Source organism: Typopeltis vanoorti, unplaced genomic scaffold, assembly GCF_054136105.1.
Source record: "Typopeltis vanoorti isolate ZY-2024b unplaced genomic scaffold, IOZ_Tvanoo_1.0 HiC_scaffold_24, whole genome shotgun sequence".
NCBI lineage: Eukaryota > Metazoa > Arthropoda > Arachnida > Uropygi > Thelyphonidae > Typopeltis > Typopeltis vanoorti.
The window spans coordinates 1-22434 of record NW_028328064.1 but is presented as its reverse complement, the minus strand read 5'-3'; the positions used below and the strand labels follow the sequence as shown (position 1 = coordinate 22434).

The window sequence follows — 22434 nt, the reverse complement described above, 5'->3', positions numbered from 1 at the left end:
CGTTCAGATCTTTCCCTGGCCATATCTTTCAGAATTTACAAGCGGATTCTGAAAGATATGGCCAGGGAAAGATGGAGTCTTTAACTCCATCCACCCATCTAATTCTTGGTCTTCTTCTTCTCCTGCTTCCATCAACTTTAGCAAGCATCATCTTCTCCAGACTGTCATTTGCTCGCATAATATGTCCGAAGTATGACAATTTTTGCTCGATGATCATAGTTTCGAGTGAGCAATCTGGCTTTATTCTGTCTATCACTGATTTATTGGTTTGCTTTTGCAGTCCATGGTATTCCTAGTAAGCATCTCCAAACCCATAATTCAAATGCATCTATCTTCTTTCTTTCACTCTTTCTCAGGGTCAAACTATCACATCCATACAGTACCACAGGGAATATCATTGCTTTCACGATTCTGATTTTTGTTGCAATGCTAATATCTATCTTTAAAGATCTTGCTTAAATTTGTCATTGCTCTCTTTCCGAGTAATAATAATCTTCTAACTTTTTCAGTAGAATAACCATCTTTATCAATTCAGGATCATAGCAGCACAAAATTGCTTACTGCTTTCATTTTCTCCCCATCTACTTCAAAATCATTAAGTTCACATGTTGCCATAACTTTTGTCTTTTTTGAGGTTAAGTTTAAGACCATATTTAGCACTTTCTTCTTTAACTTTCATAATAAGTTCCTCCAAATCTTCTTTGCATTCTGATAGCAAGGTGGTATCATCTGCATATCTCAAATTATTAATATTTCTTCACCAATTTTAATTCCAACTGAAGACTCCTCCAGCCCTGCCATTCTTAAAATGTATTTGCTGTACAAGTCAAACAGGTGCGGAAATAAAATACATCCTCGTCGCACACCCTTAACTATTGTGAAATACTCAGTTTCTCCAAGATTTGTTTGGACAGTAGCTTCTTGTTCATAATAAAGATTCCTCAGAAGGATGAAATGCTCTGGTACTCCCATTGTTCTTAACACATTCCACAATTTCACATGAGCTACAGAATCAAAAGCATTGCTATAGTCAAGGAAACAAAGGTAGACATTCTTTTGATATTCCTGTGCTCTTTCTATTATCCAACTCACATTGGCAATTTGATCTCTTGTTCCTCTGCCTTTTTGAAATCCTGCCTGTTCATCTGGCATTTCTCTCTTCATGAATGGTTCTCTGAATGATCTTAAGTAAGACTTTACTTGCATGAGAAATCAGTGTTATAGTTCTGTAATTTTTGCGCTCTCTTGCATCACCTTTCTTCAATAAAGGTATATAAACTGATTTTTTTCCATTCCCTAGGCCATGTAGTTGTGATCCAAATTCGCTGACATAGAGCTGTTAAATTTTAACTGCCTCTTCTCCCAGGGCTTTGAGCAGCTCAACAGATATTCCATCTCCTCCTGGTGCTTTCTTACTGGATAGCTGTTGCAGTGCCCACCTCACTTCACTCTCCAGCTCTTCAAATTTCTCAGTAATTTTGGAGACCTTTCTATAAAGGGCTTCTGTATACTCTTTCCATCTTTCTTTGATGTCTGCAGCTTCTATAAGATATCCTTTGTGTTTACTTTTCAATATAATCACCTTGGCACTAAACTTCCTTGTTAGTTCTCTGATCTTTTTGAAAAGATCTCTTGTTTTTCCTTTCTTGTTTTGGTCTTCTATTTGTTGACATTTCTAGTTAAAGTATTTTTCCTTGTCTCTTCTGGCTTGTCATTAAAACTCTGTATTCAAATGCCGTACTTCCTGCAAATTTCCTGTGGCCTTCATTTTCCTCCTTTTCTGAGCAGCTTTGATGGCATTTTCTGACAGCCATTTAAACTTCTTTTTCTTCTTACAAACTGTTGGAATATTCTTCTGTGCTTCTGTTTTAATTATATCTTTAATCTCTTCCCACAGTTCATCTGGTTCTCTTTCACACAAATTGAGTGTGTTGAATCTGTTCTGTATACTAATATTGTATTCAGCTGGTATGTTTCCAAGATCATATCTGATTGACATTTGTGTTGTTTTCAGTTTCCGTAATTTCACATGTATCGTAGCCACTAATAACTCATGGTCTGTTCCACAGTCTGCACCTGGAAAAGTCTTGACAGACTGAATTGCACTTCTCCATCTTCTTTGTCCAAGTATATAGTCAATTTGATTTCTGTATTGTCCATCAGGTGATATACATGTGTACAACCTTCTTTTGTGCTGTTTAAAGCAGGTGTTAGCTTTAAACAGTTTGTGCAGAATTCTCTGCACAAAACTCAACTAGTCTCTTCCCTGCAGTGTTACAAATACCTAAACCAAAACGACCTGTTATTCCTTGTTCCTCAGTCTCTCCCACTTTTGCATTCCAATCTCTGATAAGTAGCCATAAATCTCTCTTTGGTGTTGCATCTATCACTTCTTGTAACTTGCCATAAAATTCTTCAATGTCTTCTTCTGGTGCCTCTGTAGTGGATGCATAAACCTGAATGATGGCCATATTCATTGGATGTCCACTCACCTCTGAGAGAAATGATTCTGTCACTCACTGGATTATAACCTAATACATACCTAGCCATATTTTTCCCGAGTAAGAAAGATACTCGGAAAAGAGGACAAGAAAGATTACGACTTGTATCATGTCCTGAGTAATACACCATATGGTCCCCTGACTAAAAATGGCCCATTCCTGTCCATCTAAGTTCACTTATTCCCAATATATCCAGCTTCTTGCACTCCATTTCCATCTTTACTATTTCCAGCTTACCTTGGTTCATACTTCTAACATTCCAAGTTCCAATCCTGTGGTTTCTTGTGAAACAGGGAGCCTCCCTATTCCAACCAGCAACATCCATGACCAAGCTTATTTCTGGGTTTGACCTGCACACATCATAAAAACTAGTTCTACTTGTGGAAGCAGTCTGTTCTTCCCCAGTTGCATGTTGGATGCCTTCAGGCCTGGGGGTCTTATCATCCAGCACCATATCGTACTTTCTCATTTTTAGCGTATTCATAGAATGTTCTTGGCAAGGTACAGAGGTGGTTTGCCATTAGTAATTTGGCAATACTTGCAGAAAGTTTTTCCACTTGATTATAAATTAAATTGAACTTGCCAAGAAATTATAATCTTGTTTAATCCTTTATCCAAGTGTGAGCAAACAAATTTCAGTGTGAAATATCTTCATGATTTGGATACTTGCATAGAGCCTGATAAACTTCACATCAGTTGCCTTAGTTGCATCAGTTGCCATTTTTTAATAATGCAAAGCACATCACCTTTCAGAAGTGTTTATTACTATGCTTTTGTTATAAATGTAGTATGAGAGAGGATATTAAAGGATTGCTGGAAGAAGCAAGAAAGGAAAGTGAGAGAATGAAAATTGTTAGCGTTTAACAAGATATGATGGTATAGACTAATGAGGGATCCAGAAAAGTGGCCCCTTGCATTTCGCCCCCTGTAGATAATGAGCAGGCTACAAAAATGTAAATAATATACCTAATTTTTTAATAATTCTAATTTATTTTGTTTTAATAGAATAAATGCACATTATTATTGTTTAAACTCAAAGTTGTATGCAATGCCTCTAAGGCAGTGTTTCTCAAACTTTTTTCGACTACGGAACACCTCACAAATCCTGAAATTTTCACGGAACACCTTGGTTATTTTGAAATGTATAAATTAATAATTAATTTTTAATTTAGCTGATTTTTTATTATTAATCAATAATAGATAATTAATTATTAATGAATTAAATATTGATTAAACATCATTAAATTAATTTGTGCTGACATATTAATTTAAAAATGACAAATTCCAAAACTTCTTGCGGAACACCAGTTAAGAACCACTGCTCTAAGGTAATTAATCACATTACTATTTTGAAAATCTTGGACTATTCTTTTCATTCTAGCAGAAATTGCAGCATATTTCTTGTTTCTTTGATTGCCTGAATTACCGGCAATTAGTTGTGTAATTTCGAATTAGATTCGAAATTACAACTTCAAATCAGATTCGATTTCATCTACAATTCTCTTTGAAAACATGTAATCATCATCTACCAATTTTCTTTTGCAAAAGTGTTCCAATTGACGGAACACTTTTTGGTATTGTACACACAGGATTAATCAATCAAGATGCAAAAATAATATGCAGATATTGCACTGCCTGCGACGCTCAGCTTGTTCACATGATGGACCGCCGATAATGAGGCGGCGAAAACAGCAAGCACACACCGTTCACTGCGCCAGGAAATGTGAGTAGAGCCAGGTGCAGGAACTTTTATTCTTTGAATTTAGACAAATCAGAACAACATTCACTTGTTATTGAAAACAGCAAGCACACACTGTTCACTGCGCCAGGAAATGTGAGGAGAGCCAGGTGCAGGAACTTTTATTCTTTGAATTTAGACAAATCAGAACAACATTCACTTGTTATTGAAAAGACTCCTATAAGATTAGTCACTGTTCCCTCCCCCACATGTCCGTCACTAACTACATGACTATTGCTCTTGTCGTCAAGTATGCATTCTTTCCATTGTGAAAGGATTAACAGTTCCAGTTAATCCTTTCCCAATGGAAAGAGAACCCTGAAGACATACAAAAGGGGAGAAATTAGTTTAAAAGCTACGTGACAATTTGTACACGAATTTTGAAAATTTGTTTGGAAAAGTTAGATTTATCAGAAGTTCAGTTCGAGTAATCAAGAGAGTTTAACATTGAATCTCCACTAAAGGAACTGAGACTTCAATAAAAATTCAAGTTATCGAGAGTTGACTGTATTTACATTTTTGTCACCTACTCATTATCTACAGGGGGCGAAATGCAAGGGGCCACTTTTCCATGAACCGACTAACGAAGGAGGGTTAGGATAGTAAATGATTCTGTGTGCAAGATGTGTAGAAGAAATGGATGAGAGTTTTTGGATATGTGGAATGAGTATGATGGCAAAAGGTCAAAATGACTTGGGGATGGTGATCCTTCCCATAATTATTATTATTTGTCACCTCCAGGGAGTCCAAAGACTCATCAAGGGAGGGCACCTGCTCTATAACTCTGTCTCCACCATTCAATCACCAAATGACCACAACTATACCAACACCATCTACCACCGACCACCACTGGTATTTCCACAGACAATCACAAACATCCATGCCCATGGCAGGATTCGAACCCACAGCCGTTGGACTGGAGAGCAGATACGCTAACCACTCGGCCAACCAGGCCGACAAAAAGGCTTAGAAAAATTTCCTGTAGTCGCTGACTAGACTCCAAAGCAAGTCTTCCTTTGTGAGATCAAGCGCTGTGGTGTACAAACGCCACATCCACTGAACTACACAGGCTTTCATAATGTATAGAAATATGAATGAAAAAACATGTTTCCTTTCAGGTATGAAAGGAAGCGTGTTTTGTTATGGGCAAACTGTTTGCTTACACCTGGATAAAGGATTAAACATGAACATAATTTCTTGCAAGGTTTATTTAGTTTGGCAGTACATTTCTTAATATCAGCAACTGAACCACCAGGTCTGTAGCAATACCTCATCAACTCATCCAAACACATATATAATTCGTTTAGTGGTGACTGATCTGTTTTTGTTATTGGGAACCTATGTAGCATCTTCAGCATCAGCAAGCAGTTGAGTATGTAGCATTAAATGAGTACCTCCTTGCAGTCATTACATCATATTTCTCTCTGACTCCATGACACTAATGTGAATGCTATTAGTAATCACTCATCAAAATTCCTATGGAAAAGTTATATATAAAAAAATAAAATACACGTTTTACAGATTTGCGAACTTATTTTTATTTCAAAACTTTCAGGGGAGGCCTGTAACCCCTAGAACGCACGTCCCCAGGTGGTAGATTAGGGAATGGCTCCCAGAAATGGGTGGTAGGAGGGAAATGAAATACCTCCCGCAGACCAATAGGTATGCAGCAGAGGAATGGCAAGCCGGCTGCATTAATTGCCTAAAATCTTGAAAGATGAATCAGCCAGCAAATAGAAGCAGAAATAATGCTACCGCAGGAGAGCCAACACGCCTAACTCAAGCCCACATAGAGTAGGCGAGAAGACAGCAATGTGGAATGCAAACTGCATATATAATATTTCAACCATCAACATCAGAATGTTGTACAAACCTGGCAAATTAAAACTGATAGACAGTGAACTTGAACTGTTTAAATGGGAAACAGTGGGATTGCAGAGACCCATTGGACAGGCGAGGGAAAAATTGACATAAAATATGCAAGCATATTTTACTCGGGAAGGAAAGATAATCACAGAGAAGGTGTAGCACTAATCATTAAAAAATGGCTCCTAAACTCAATAGCTATTGTAAGACCAATTTCCTCTAGAATCACCTCAGTAAGATTCAAAGCAAAAGAAAAAGGAATACATATAAAAATAACAGAAGTTTAACCAGACCAATCACATGAAGAGGAGGAAAATAGCCAATTTATTATTATTATTACCCAACATCCCATGGAGTCAAAGACTCATCTAGGAGGTCCTTTCATCATACCCACAGCTCATCATACCATGCTTTAAACACACTCAAATTCTCTGCAGACACCACACTCTCAGGCAAGGCATTCCAATCTTACAACTCTGCATGAAAAAAAATTGTTTCTCACTCCCCTACTCACCCTCTTTTATACAGTTTCCAGGGATGATCTCTGGTTCTCCCCTGATCTCCCACTATTTTCTGTAGAACCTCTCCAGCATTGATCCCATAACCCCTTAATAACTTGTAAGTCTCTATCATATCTCTCCTCTTCTTCCTGTCCCAGACTCTGTAAGTTGCATTTTCTCAATCTTTCCTCATACTCTGCATTCCAGAGGTTAGAAACTACCTTAGTCAGTCGCCTCTGGATCCTTTCCAACATCCTTCTGAAAACCAGGTGACCAAATCTGGGGACAATAGTCCCTGTGTGGCCTAATCAAAGTCTTATACAACGGAACAAGAATCTCCCTACTTCTACAAGTCAGTGTCCTCCGCATCATTCCCAGAAGCCTTTGTGTTGTCTTCACAATTTGTCTGTGTCCCTTAAATTTCAGATCCTTTCCACTATCACCTTCCAGATCTCTTATTTCCTCCACTTCCGACAATATATCCTCACCAAGCATAATTCTGCATCCCATTTTGTTTTCCAAATTTTAAAACCTTACATTTGCAACATTGAACTCGCATCCCCATTCCCGTGCCAATTTCTTGAACAACTGCAAGAAGAAATCAGGCGAACAAGTACAAGAGATATCCTGATTATTATGGGAGATTTTAGTGCAAAGATCAGTCAGCACTCTGAAGATAAAGCAGAAGTAATGGGAAAATTTGGTCATGGAGAGATGAATGAGAGCAGAGAGGACTTGATTAATTTTTGCAAAATAAATCAACTGTTAATCACAAATACCTTATTCTACCACAGGCCACAACACAAATACACCTGGACATCACCAAACAATGAAATCAAAAACTATATAGACTATATAATTGTTAATAAGAAATGGAAACATTCCTTCCAAAATGTTAAAACATTAAAAAAAAGATTGACATGGATACAGACAGTGGTGAGCTATAAGGGGCTCGTGCAAGCCCTTTGTTAAATTTTTCTCAAATTTGCAAGTCCCTTGTTCTTATTGTTTAATAATCTTGTAGAACTAGAAAATACTACAGTGGAATGCATACATGCTACTATAATTGCTACTTTAAATTCATATGGATTTTCTGATAACTATATAAAAAATCATTTCATTGCATTTTGTTCTGATGGAGCTAGTGTAATGTTAGGAAACAAATCAGGTGTTGCAATCAAACTTCTACAAAAATTTCCCAACATTGTGATTTGGCATTGTGTAGCTCATCGATTACAATTAGCATTAGATGATTTGATAAAAAAACATTAAGGAAATAAATCATTTTGAAATATTTATGGATAAATTATATGCTTTTTATCATCAATCATCAAAAAATCAACGAGAATTAAATATGATTGCAAAAGACCTTGGTATCGAAATTTTAAAGATCGGCATGTGTTTGGACCACGATGGGCAGCTTGCAGTTTACGAACGGCTCTTGCTTTGTGGAGAAATTACCCAGCTTTATGCAAGCATTTTGCATCAAACGATAAATATAAGGGCTTTTTAAACCGACTTCTCAATTTGGAATTTTTAAAAGATCTAGCATTAATGATTGATATCCTACAGGAATCATCATATCTGTCAAAAGCTCTACAAAGTCTCAATATAAATATTATAAGGACTAAGTTAGGCTTTTTTTTTTTTTTTTTGCTTGACGATGCGAGCCCTTTGTTAAAATTTCCATAGCTCACACTGGATACAGACCATGAACTACTATCAGCCAAACTAAAAATCAGTTTCAAAAGAAAGAGAATAAACCACCAAAAAACAAAAGAAGATAGACATCTCAAAACTCAATGATAGCTTGACAAAATCTATCAGAGAACATTAAAATAAAAATTAAATAATCCTGCTTTAGATACAGTCTCGGAGTTTTGGAAAAAAGGTAAAGAAATCATTAAAGAAACAGCAACAAAACACTTGAGCTACCAAACAAGTAAATAAAAATTGGCTCATACCAGAGATTTTGGACTTATCGGGGGGGGAGGGGGGGGGGGAAGAATATCCAAAACTAACCTCTCAAAAGAAGATTATGAAGGAAACGGAATATTATACAAAAATTTGAAAAAAGAAATAGACAAAAAATGCAGATTAGCAAAAATCACATATTTAGAAGAAAAAGTAGGAATATGTGAAGAAGCATACAAAAAACATGACTCCAAGACCATTTATGAAATAATTAAAGAGATAACTAGAACATACTCACCCAATCCAGTTTCAATACTGTAAAAAGATGGAACAACAAGTAGCCATGAAACAATAAAAGAAATATAGACTAATCATTTTAAAGAAACATTTGCAGCTGAAGAAAACATTGATCAAGACACCTTCAACCAAGAAGAAACTTCTGACAGAAAAGACATACTAAATGAAGAAATACATAGAGCAATCAAACAAATGAAAAATAATAAAGCACCAGGCATAAACAACATTCAAAAAGAACTTCTAGAAAAAGGAGGAGAAAGTATAATAAATTATCTAAGAGAACTGTATAACAAAATACTAAAGAAAGGAAATTTACCAGCAGAATGGAGAACAGGCCAGATCATACCCATCCACAAAAAAGGAGATGTCAGATTCTGCACTAACTATAGACCTATCACCCGTCTAAGCCATTGCTATAAAATATTCATCAGGATTCTTCAAAACAGAGTTAAACATTCCTATGAAGAACAGATGGAAGAGCAAATGGGATTTAGAAATAGTAGAAGCACAACAGATGCAATTTTCACATTAAACAGATTAGCAGATCTTATGAGAGACAAAAATAAAAAACTCTACTGCAGTTTTATTGACATCAAACAAACTTTTGACTCGATAAACAGAAGCAAACTCATTAAAATTCTAGAAAACAAAGGGTTCGACAAATACCTATTAAATTGTATTAAGAATTACCTATTCAGAAACACAAGCAATAATGAATTACAAAAACATAGAAACAGATCAAATAGCAATTGAAAAAGGAGTTATGCAAGGCTGTCCATTGTCACCATATTTATTCAACCTGTATCTAAAAGTAGTAGTAGACGAAGGACTACAGATGTGTGAAGGCATAACTGTAAATGGAAGAAGGAAGGATGTTGGAAGTTTTTTTCCCCCACTTGGCTAGACTATAATAAATTTAGTTTAATTCTTTATCCAAGTATAAGCAAAGGTATAGGTAAATATGACCTCTCCATTACTTCCACCTTAGTATCACCACCTCTGGGGTCCAGCTCCCACTGATGAGACCTCAATAAAGGTCGAAACCAGTCTGGGTAGTGGCCCTTCCCTTAATGCATAGCATTATACATGTCTGGAAGATGTGCTTTGCATTATAGGAGATACTAAGACAAATAGTGATGAGAGCTTGGTACACCTTTACGAGTTGCCTCAGTCCTATAGATACTTCAGGCACAAACTTTGTTTGCATACACTTGGATAAAGGATTAAACTAAATTTATTATAGTCTAACCAAGTGGGAAAAAAAAAAAAACCTTCCAACATCTTTCTCTAAATCCAGAGTAATTTAATAATAAGTTGAGATACCTTTTGCCAACTTGTATAGGTAAATATGACCTCTCCTTTACTTCCACCTTAGTATCACCACCTCTGGGTCTGGCTCACACTGATGAGACCTCAATAAAGGTTGAAAACGGTTGGAAGCTTGGATAATGAATGGCAATGCTGTAGCCTGTGAAGTTAATTGAGGCATGGCTGTTGCTGTTACCCCTCAGATGAGATGAGCAAATGAGCGGCTCTGCTCGGTCATGGGGACCTGCCACGGTGTAGAGCCAACCAGTTCTGAGAGTTCTTCTCAGTGGCAGGGTGAGCCTGTTACTGAGGAGAAGAACGCCGAGTTTTTGGAGTTTAACCTGTACTTGAACATTCAATAAAGGTTGAAACTGGTCTGGATAGTGGCCCTTCCCTTAATACATAGCATTATACATGCCTGCAAGGAGATGTGCTTTGCATCATGGGAGATACTACGACAAGTAGTGATGAGAGCTTGGTCCACCTTTACCACGAGTTGCCTCAGTCCTGAAGATACTTCAGGTGCAAACTTTGTTTGTTTACACTTGGATAAAGGATTAAACTAAATTTATTATATGCAAATGGAAGAAATATAAACATTAAAGTATGCTGATGACATAGTTATCACTACAGACAGCCAAGAAAAATTACAAAATATCCTGACCAAGCTGCAGCAAACAAGTAACAAATATGACATGAAAATCAATTTTAGTAAAACAAAACTAATGGTAATAGGAAGAAAAAAGGAAACAATCCAAATGAAAATAGGAAACAATAATATAGAACAAGTAAAGCAGTTCAATTATGTAGGATCAATGATCACTGAAGATCTAGACTATTTCAAACCATCAAACACAAAATCAATAATGGATGGATAACAATGGGCAGACTACAAAAAATATGGAACAATAAAAGATTAAGCAAAGAACTCGAATTAAAGATATATAAAATAATGATAATTCCCACAATAGTCAATGGTTCAGAATGCTAGATCTTAAGAAAAAAAGAAACTGATAAAATCAATGCTTTCAAAATGAAATGCCTAAGAAAAATCAATAGAACAAATTGGACAGAAAGAAAAACAAATGAAAAAGTCAGAGAAGAACTTAACTTTAAAGAAACAATAATTACAGCACTAAAAAAGAGCCAACTGAGCTGGTTTGGACATGTTTCAAGAATGAACCCAGAAAGACTACCAAACATTAAATGGTGGAATTGAAGGACAGCCCAGCAGTGGAAGATCAAGAAAGAAATGGACTGACAACATTAAAGAAAGCACCCACTTAAACTCCATAATAGAACTTCATAAAAAGACAGCAGACCGAAAGAAATGGCAAAAATTCATCTTTGAGGAACTCAACCCACCATGAGCAGAAGAGAAGAAGATTTAAAAACAAGAATTGTTATTAATGACATTTTAGAATCACATTCAATGCATTTCTGGCTCATGTTCAGAACATTAGGCTACATCCTGTCCTTACGGATTGGTATAGTAAGATTGAAATTCCTTTTTTGAGGACTATATAAGACTATATATATAGAAAATTTTGTTTAATGGTAAGACAGCATCTTAAATATGATGTAATTTGGTGCTAATGTGAAGATTTCCATCTCTCAGTACCATCAAAGTTTTACTCGGTACTGATTTTCCAACACCTGGCAGCGAAAGGGATCTTATTATATTAGACAATTTTATTATGTCTAATATATTTACTGTTATGTATCAAAAATGCAATTATGTCTGACTCTTATGCATGTTCATTAATAGAAATAAATATTGCAAGCCAGATAACAGAAAACCACTTTGTGTTTCATTTGTATAATACTTGTTCTCTTTATTAAAACAAAATAAGGATGTTCTTAAGAAAAAAAAAAGTCATGTTTTAGCAAATCTCCATACATATTACGAAAAGGTGACAAATTCACTGGATGAGGAAAATGGATATACAAGTAGTATATTAGGATTTTTCAAAGGCCTTTGATAAACTGCCACAATTGACAAGCGGGTAGATAAATTGAAACAGATGGTAATAGATAACAGACTAACAAATTGGATAACTGATTGGCTGTCAGATAACTATCGCAAATTGTGTATAGAGGAATGGTATCCCAAGAGGAACGTCACTAGTGGAGTGCCACAGAGGTTTCTTTGGGGAGCTAATATTATTGTTTAATTTGTATGTTAATGATAGCGGGACCAGCTTAACTAGAGACATGCAGCTATTTGTTAATTATGCAAAGTTGGAAATAACTATGAGATGCAGAGCAGATGTGGCTCTGCAGGAGGATCTCAAACTATGTGTGCAGACGAGTGGAGCTTTCAGTTTAATTTTGCAAAGTGCAAGGTCTTGAAATTTGGTGGGTAAGGTTGAAATACAAAATATATAATTAATGGGAAAATTTTGAAAGAGGTAGAAAAGATGACAGATCTGGGAATGATGGACAGACTTGAATTTAGTAGTCATATTGAAATTGTAAGAACATCTCATCTCAAAGGATTATGACAATAATGAGAAGGACACTGACATAGAGAAGCAAAGAAGTTATGCTTCCCTTGTATAAGGCTTTGATCACGCATGTGGACTATAAGCATACATTTCGTCACCTGGTGTTCAATGGAATGATGATGTATTTGGAAAGGGTCTAGAGAGAAAAAAAACTAAGTCAGTATTAGGTGTCTATGGAATGTGAAATATGATGAGAGATTCAGGGAATGCAACTTGCAGGACCTTGTGTATAGAAAGAGAGTGGATAGATTTCAGATGAATAAGTTGGTGAAGGGCTTGTTTCAATATTGGAGTACTGTGAGTTGGCAATAATAACAACTATAAAAATGGAAGAAAATTCACATTAAAACTTATTTATCATAGAAATTTCACCTAAGTGATAGGCAACTTCAGTACAGGATTATAGAACAACAAACAAGAACAACGAATTCTAAAAAATGCCACCTTAGTAGCTAATGTAAGACAACTAAAATGGTCGATAATATCCTAACTTAATAATAATAAATAAATAAAGTTAGGAAAGATTAGTAGATAAAGTACTATCTCCCATAAAGGGATTACACCATTGAATCTGTTTAAGTTAGAATAATGGAGTAAAGTTTCACACATTTCTTTATAAAGGCATTCTATGAGGAAATGACTTATGAACTCTATGTTTAGTACAGATACATACTCAAGTCCAGACCATTCAGGCTTGTATTTGTCCTTCTAGATGAATGAAAGCAGATCTTCAGGTTTGTCTGAAATAAGATACACCGCAAGAGTAAGAAATCTGGCAGAGTCCTGTAAAACCTAGAGGTGAAAGGAAACATGTCCACAGGCAAAACAAAAAAGGTGGAGATTTTTCTGATGAGGCAAAAGGCAATAAAAATATTCAGTGGCTTTAGAACTTTTGCTGTGTTTGGAAATACCTTGCACATAAGGGATAGGAATGCGAGTTATTTTTTCAGGATTCAAAGAGGTACCATAACTTAAATGCTTTTTTAATTTAAGAATCCTTAAAAACATTTGATGAAAAGGTGGATTTAATATGTTGTAATTCTTTCTGTAAAAGTTCATCAGAAGAATATAAAGAATGAGCACAATGTAATAAGGTATTAACAGCAGACTTTTGACTAAGATGGCAATGAGATTCAGCATGGACAGCCTATATGAGTCTTCTTCCTAAAAACTGAAAATTTTAAGCTTCCATCTGGTTGACAAAGAATTAAAAGATCCAAAAAGGCTATCTGGTTATCTATTTCTTTTTCTAAGATGAACTGGAATCTGAGATGAAATGCATTTAATTTGGAAAGAAACTGTTATAAACTCAGAGGATGCTTCTTTCATTTAAGAGAGGGAGAGGTTATTGTTGTCAAGCATACACTCAACTCTTCTTCTCATTTAAATCAGAGGACAGGATGGGATGGAACAGTTATTCTTGCAGGCAGCCATATCCCTTCCAGAAAGTCCCACTTAATACTAAGTAGGACTTCCTGGAATGGGTATGGTTGCCCACAAGAATAACTGTTCAATGGGTAGGTCCATCCCATCCTGTCCTTAAGGATGATGGTAACATTATGGAATACTGGATCATCATCACCACTGGCCTTCAGATATGTTTCCTGCAGGCAGAATATATTGGTTTATACTTCAACAAGTGAGCCTTGATGTTGTTAATGTTTTGTGAATCCACAACAATTCCATTGTAGGAATATTTTCATTATTTCTTTTTGGTAATATCTTTGACTTCCTGTGTTGAGAAGTTTTGTTTTCGTTAGTCTTGGATTTTTTCTTTTTTTTGATAATTCTGGCCAGCCAGAATCCATCATTTCTTCATTTTCTTGGAAAAATATCCAAGAGTTGTTAAATTCTACTCTCTCTTGGCATATTAATTACATTTTATCTTCCTAAGGATGAGCAGAGGCATCAATACTATCAGTTGATGGATCATCTTTTAAATAGCTCTGCAGGCATGTCTTTGATCTTCTGTGTGCTCATTCCATTATTTATTTTTAATAAGAGCATTTTCATGTAGTGAGACCATTTTTAGCATGCCTTCAGGAGTCCATGTCAATTTTTCTCTTTGATTCACTTTAAGGAATAGCAGAATTGATATATGTGTCAATGTCCCAACTTACAATTTCTTTATTGCTGCCTTCGCAGCATAATAGTTTAGCAGATTTTGCTACTGTTGTAGTATAATGTCTCTTTGCATCCTAATAGATGATGCATTGCTGTTATAATTTTTGTACCTCCTTTTCGTCCTTCCTGAGTAGTCTCCTTCAGAGCATTTCAATGTTTTTCCTGACAGTTTTTATTCTCGTGACCTTTACTACCACACTAGGCACAGCCGACAGAGCTACAACAGGCAGTTTGAAAATAACCATATTTCTGACATTTAAATGCAGTATAAAGGGTTTAGGATATAGAGCCTTACTAGACATTTGAGATAACCTGCTTTGATATTTAGTTTGTTAGTTTGATGAAAGTAAGGATGATGGTTCCTGGGAACGAGGAACATCATCCTTACCTTCAATAAACCATCCCTACACATGAGGATTCTACTTATGGCTGTCAGTTCTTGTTCCTCGAGTTTGGAATATATCTCTTCATCAAAAACATCAACGATGTCCCACTCGAGAAGGGATAACTGTAATTGGTATTCCTTAGATGTTACATGAAGTAATTTTTCAGATTGATATCTCCTGGATGAATTTTTTTTTTTTTTTCACAGATTTTTGAAATTCTGCCAACTGTTTCAAATCCTTCTGTTACATTTTTCCAAGTGATTGTTCCCCTGTTGAATGCAGGATTAAGAAAAGTGGTGTATATGTAGCAGCTTCTGTTTTTTTTTTTTTTTTGTTTCTTACTTTGGTTTTCTGTTGAGGATTATCATTATCACTTCTGAACCAGGTGGGGACTTGTTGAGGGTCCCCACTCAATACAAGAGTATAAAAAATTATTCATTTTCAGGAGTTTGATTCAGCACCAGAGTTCCCTGCACACCACAGAGCAACACATAGATGTCCACAGCAAGCCTTGTGTCCTGTCCCCAGACCATGGTGAAGGAAACTTACGACACCACAGATTACAGGCAAACCCACCAGCCAACTGATGTTGGACAGGCCATTATTTGCCTGTTTTGCCAAAGCAGTGTGAAACTACCAGGATCCCCTCCACCCATTCTGCATGTCCACAGATCGCAATGCACAGCAAACACAGTGGCAAGGCATTAGATCTCAGTGATGGTGGTCTGGATGATAGGATAGTACAAAACTCAAGAGAAATAGAGCAAAGAATACAGGAAGAAAAGCATAGAAAAAGAATAAGAAACAGAATGGCCAGAACCATCACTGGGAGGTCCTGTCCACCATGGAACAGGTGTATCTCACATGGAGGGTTGAGGATGCAGAGTTTAGCTGACAGGCAGCAGGGGGGGGGGGACATGAAAGAAACATATTACTAAATAGGGTCTATAAGGATACAAAATAATTTTTTAATACTTGAAGAGTAGGGAAAGAACATAAGGTCATTCCTAGAAGTTGTAGAGAATAGTTTTGCTTGGAGAATAGTGAATCAGTAGAATGAATTGCCAGAGGCAGTTGTGAGTGCCCTGACAAGTTTAATAAGAGGCATTATAAGTGGTCAATTACAATTAACATTGGTCTCTTGCAATGAATCTTTGACTCTGTAGGAATACCTGTATATAATATGTTCTTGTTTTGAAAAATAACAGGAGTTCCCATTTATTTTGTTGCAAAGTTACATATTTTGTATCAAACTGATAGTATTACATTACAGGAAATTGATAAGGCTAGGGATCTGAGGGTGATGGTGGATAAAAATTGGAAATTCAGAGTACATATTTTAACAGTTGGCAAAATAGCTCAGAGGATTACTTGGATGTTGAAAAACACACTAACAAGTAAAGATAGGAATGTTATCATCCCTCTTTATAAGGCCATGATTCAGCTGCATCTTGACTCTATGCACAGATTTGGTCACATGGGTTTCTTGGGGGAGATAAGGAAATGGTTGAGAGATGAGTGACTAAGCTCATGACAAATCTGTGGAATGTTTCCTATAAGGATAGACTGAAGGTGAGCAGGCTGCAGAGTTTAGCTAACAGGCAGATGACAGGAACTTAAGTTACTAAAGTGATTCTAAGAATGACACAAAAGAAATTTTTCAATACATGGGGAGTAGAGGGGGGGGAAACAAGAGGTTACACTTGGAAGTTGTCTAAGGATGTGGTTAGTAAAGGTGTGCAGACTAGGTTCTTTACTCATCATCATCATCATCAAATTCCTGCCATGTACCCTCAAGGGGTGTACAGGAGGTTCTTTACTTGAAGTGGTAAATGAGTGGAATGGATTGCCATAGGTATTGTGAGCACCTCAATAGTAAATAAGTTTAAGGAAATGTATGATAGGTATTACATTTGACTCCATGGAGTACCCATATAAAGAATAATAAGAAGAAAAAGCCAAACCCATATTTAGTTTTAAGTGTTTTATGTTTATTACCAGACTTCAGAATCAAATATACCAGGAGTAATAAATGCTTATTTATCACTGCTGGATAAAATTATTATTACGTGACACTTCCAAGGAGGGCATCCACTCCACAACTCTGTTTCTGCCACGCAATCACTCATCACAACACCACTAGTACTCCACCACTCAATAAAAAGAAAAACATTTCAATTCTTTAAGTCACCTATGAATGCATTACTACATTTGGTTTTATATTTTCTTCTCTAGGTTTACTTTAGAATAATTTGGTGTATACTCTTCTTTTGTGTCTCTACAGATTTAGAAACATTCCTTAGTGTTTTTGAAAAATGTGAAACCATTCCATAATGTGTACGAATGTTTGAAAATGTTGACCATAAATGTCCTTTGCATTTTTTTTTTGTTATTTTATCATGATATGTCATAAGATTATTGGTATAGTGGTGCTGCTTCCAAATGAATTTCAGTTGATTTTGGGGGGGGGGGGGTACAAATTTGACATCTTTGCTCAGACTAATCAGATAGTATAAAATCTGAGTCAGCATCATCACTTGGATGAATCAGAGTTATTCTCTAAAATGTATTTGGTCTCACCCCTTCTTTCTTCTTTCTGATTCAAGTATTGTAATAAAATTTCTAGAACATCTTAGGACAGCTAAATCATTTTTGTACAGGTTTACGATCTTTAAACACTGATAAACACTACTATGGCTTATAGTTCCAACTTGAAAGTAGGATAAAGCTGAACATTTTCCATATTGGTAAACACAATTTTTACAGCTGCGATTTTTTAATTCATTCTTGTTGCACACTAGGTAATAAAATACGACTGGAAGCTAAATGCAGGTGTGATGTACAGAAAGGCTTAAGTATTATTGCTTACAAGTCCTTCATGGTATAAATGCATACATGTGTGTGCACACACAAAAATGATAATTCCTTGAAAAAACTTATTAATGCTTCACTAGTTTTCTTCTTCAGAGCACAAATTATAATAGTGACAAGCAGACAACACTCAATCAGATCATTATAGAAACAATTAAAACTGCAATGGAAAAATGAACCAATGCCTTGACAGTGCTCTCTATGGGCCAGATAACCATAAATTTAATTTGGAGAAGTCAAACTATTTGGTCTCAAAATGACTGTCTCTTAGATTATTGGCAAATTAATGCAGCTATACTTATGGAGGTTGAGGAAGTGCTTCATAGCCAATGCTGAGTCTATAAATAGCGTCTCTCAGACCTATAGTAACTAACTTCTGTGTAACGCTGATGTCTTCTATTTAATTCTGTGCTTGGGAGTATCATATAGTCTGCCAGTCCTGGTTTCCCCACACAGATGATTGCAAATGTAATTTTTGTGTTCAAGGCAAATGTTTATTGATCTATCAGTGTGTCCAAAATAAGACAAACTGCAGGCATAAGGAAATTTATGTCCTCCAGGATGCACAAGAGGATGAAGTTGAACCTTAAGGGCAGATGAAGGTGTATGAATGGGTGGTTTGACAGTGGCACAGAGATTATATCTCCAGAGAACTTTAGCTATCATTTCTGATATATCCTGAATATAAGGGAAGGAAAGATTCTGATGTGATCTTGTGTGCAGGAGGGTTTTATCTATTTTATAGTAGTTGTAGCCACTGGCTTAAAAATAAAAAATAAATAAATAGTTTCAAAGCTACCTGATCTTAGTTTCAAGGGATGTAAGTGTTTTGAGAGTACATTAATAAGTATGGCATTCTCAAAACACCATCCCTCAAAAATCTGTTCCTTGCTGTTAGTGTTATTTGTGATGCCTTTTCATCAAAAACAAATGGATTTGAATGCTGTCTACAATGTGTGAGAGAAAAAAAAAAAAACTTTTATAACAAGTTTTCAACTGAGTGCCTTCAGACAGTGTCATGAGAAGGTGGGGAGGGAGAGAGAGAGAGAGAGAGAGAGAGAGAGAGAGAGGGGGGGGGGGGGTTTCCCTTCTGGAAACTCAGACTTAATCTGTTAATTTCATTAGTTCTCTGGCCAGTTCACATGACACTTATGGAATGAAAACCCAGAGTTTCTTGGAATTCCCTGCATTTCCATCTGAGACTAGCTAAGCCACTTCAACTGTGAAAACTTCATAAAAAAAAAATTCCTCGTGTTCTATTTGGGAATTCAAACCTTGTCTCCTCAACCAAATGGTAAATATTCCATCATCTGATATAAATGCATCACAGATGCACTCTTCAACCCTTGCTAACTACTCTTGCTCAACTTCAAAGCATGAAGAAAGTGTTGTTCTTTTCTTTTTATTAGGTACTGAAATATGTCCCCAGTATTTATCTTCTAAAATCTCTTCCACTTATATTTCTATCATATCCTCACTTCCACCTATTTGCCAAACTGCAAATCAACACTTTCTTAATCTTTCCCTGTGTGCAACATTCCATACTCATCATATTATTTATACACCCGTTCATCTGTTTTGTGCATCTTCCTCATAAGAACCTGCAGACAGTGGTCCTCATGTATGACCAGATCAATGCATTATAAACAGAATAACATTTGTATACTCTCTCTCTCTCAAAAAGACCAGTTATCCTGTGCACTGTCTTTAATAAAGTCCCTGAAATCAATTCTCTGTACATTACTCCTAAATCTCTAACCTCTTCAATCTCAAAGAATAAATAAGTCTTCACTCTCTTCAATTTATAAGGCATTATAGACTTGGCAACATCACACATATACACCATTCTCCTCTGACCACACTACTGGAGTCACCGCGAGTGATACTGCATCAGTAATTTCTTATTGCTTTTTCTGATTTTGCATCATCAGCAAATAACTGTTCTAATCATTAACATAAATTAAACAACAGTATCAATTTCACTCAAAATACAGCAAACGCACTACTGAACGTCAATGCCAAAGATCGAATGCTCGCTAAAGTAAAATAAGCTGATAATATATGATTAATTGAACTAACGAGAAATCGCTTATGAATAAAATGTGAAATAGGACCGGCACATCTGATGATAAGTTACTGATAATGCAGTATACATTTTGATTCAATTTATGAATCACAAAATGCAAGTAAAACAGATTTAATTATCCATTGCATAACGATAGTGTTTACTTAGGAGCAGGAATTCTGTAAATAGATTCCTCAAGATTAAGAATCTTTGTGCCTTAATTTATTCGGCGCAGCTTCTAAGCTTTTTAATATAAGTTAAATAAACCGAATTGTAGCCACCAAACAAAAAAAAATAGTTGCTCTATTTTCCCCTCCCAATCCTTTTAGGACGATGGTTTTCTTCTTTTGTCGATCCTAAAAGACCAGAGGTTGTTCAACTTACAATGATGAGTGGCAATGGGTAAAATAATGTTACAATGTTATCTTTACATACTTATCTACACAGAAATTATTCTGCAACAATGCTCTCAGAAAACAGTCAACACACACACACACATATATATATATACTGTATATATACTTATTGCTAAACTGGAAACTGATAATATGAATACAATACTTACATATTCATATTCATCTGGGTAATCAACCTTTTTGCCCACTTCTGTTTCAGGTTTCGGTTTTTCTAGATTACCAACACCAACGTCATCTTCAATACTAGTCGCCGAGGCTACGAACAAACTAAAAATGAACAGGAATAAAAGTGTATTAAACACTGCGCGGAAACCATTGAGATACCTCAATTCCCGGTTTTGACAATAAGTCAAGGATGGCACATTTACTGAACGGCGAGGCATTTTAAAAGCTCAAGTTCCAGTGACACAGAACATAAAAGGCTCCGGCTGCAAAGCTGAGTATATACTGTTTATGTACAATAGTGAAATTCATCTGAAAAGATTTTCATCAATCAAAATTAAGAACGACCACACAAACTGCCAGCTTTGACATATATAAATTTCAGGGCCTTTAAATGAAATTTAATCTTACAGCGTACACAAATTGTAACCCATATTCTCCACAAAAGAGTCAGTCATATAAACATTTCTGAGTATATTATAGCATGAAAATATCAAAATTCCCAGTTTTACTTCGTAGATACACCTATTCCGGCTGTAAAGCCAGAGACGTAAAATCTGACGAAGCAGACCAACTCGCACTAAATACCACTTGACAGGAAGTGACGCACCAAGATACGCCATATAAGAATTGGGCTATTTTAGTATCAATATTAATAGTCAACTATTCGATTAAAAATAATAGTTTCAGAATTTAATTTAAGTCTAACATATATAGGAAAAGCGATTTCTCTTCTTCTAAGGAGAGTTCTCTGATCAATCCATTTACTGAGATATAATTGTGAGTATTTAATTTTTGTATAAGTAACTTGTAGACACAGTCGAAAAATATTTAAGACAGATTAACTACAAATATTTCGATTCATGATTTTGATCATCGTCAGTGGAAAAAAGTTGGAAATTAAGAATTTAAACAACAATGAAGGTATGAGGCGAATTGAATCTCTCTCTCTTTATATGTAGCCACCAGCCAGGCTAGGTAAAATATCGATATTGTTAGGATTCACTGAAGTGTGCGTGAATGTGAGTTCCAGATTTTTGGCATGGAGAGTAATAATAATAATAATAATAATAATAATAATAATAATAATAATAATAATAATAATAATAATAATAATTGTTGAGAATTCAGGATGCCGAAGTATTTAGGAAGTTTCTAGAAGCTCATATTTATTGGAACATCTATGTAATATATCGGCATCATTCCAAAGAATCGTGTAGCTATTGTTAGTAATCCCATGTTCCGCCAGACCCGATTTGTTCTGTTTCTTGGATATGAAATCCAGGAAGACCAACAAACTTGAAAGCTATGTTTGCGACATGGTAAGGTACTGGCCAGAATTTTTTTCTTTAAAAAATGCATGAACTCTAATATTATTCCCACTTTTGCCAGAATTAAATATACTTTATAATCAACAGGAGCTCATCAAATTTATCACAAAGCAAGTTATTCTGTTGTATGAAATCAACTACAGCACTCCAAAAAAGAACTTTCTCATATTATCAATGAAATATTTAATTTTGAATCAGACCTATCTAATATTCTCAACGAAGAATAATGGAATATGATTCTCAATATCTATAAAGAGTATGGAAATTTAGTTCTACATAAACAAACTAAACATCTCAGTATCAAATTTAATAACCTAGAGCAATGTTTGCCTAATTCCAACAAACTTCCTATAATAACTTTTTTTTAAACTCTGTTTTGTCATTTGCTTATTTTGCCGGCCTGGTTGGGCAAGTGGTTAGCATATCCGCTCTCCAGCCAAAAGGCTGG

General features: G+C 35.7%; 1 protein-coding gene across 1 annotated transcript in view; it reads right to left on the bottom strand.

Annotated features, from left to right (window-relative positions):
- Positions 1 to 21202, bottom strand: part of LOC150092161 (putative divalent cation/proton antiporter TMEM165) — a 169214-nt gene extending 148012 nt beyond the window's left edge. Inside the window, exon 1 of the mRNA XM_090415230.1 lies at positions 20643 to 21202. Within this exon, the coding sequence (XP_090271356.1) occupies positions 20643 to 20876 (234 nt within the window). The 5' untranslated portion in view covers positions 20877 to 21202. The remainder of the gene's footprint in view (positions 1 to 20642) is intronic.
- Positions 21203 to 22434: the final 1232 nt, after the last annotated feature.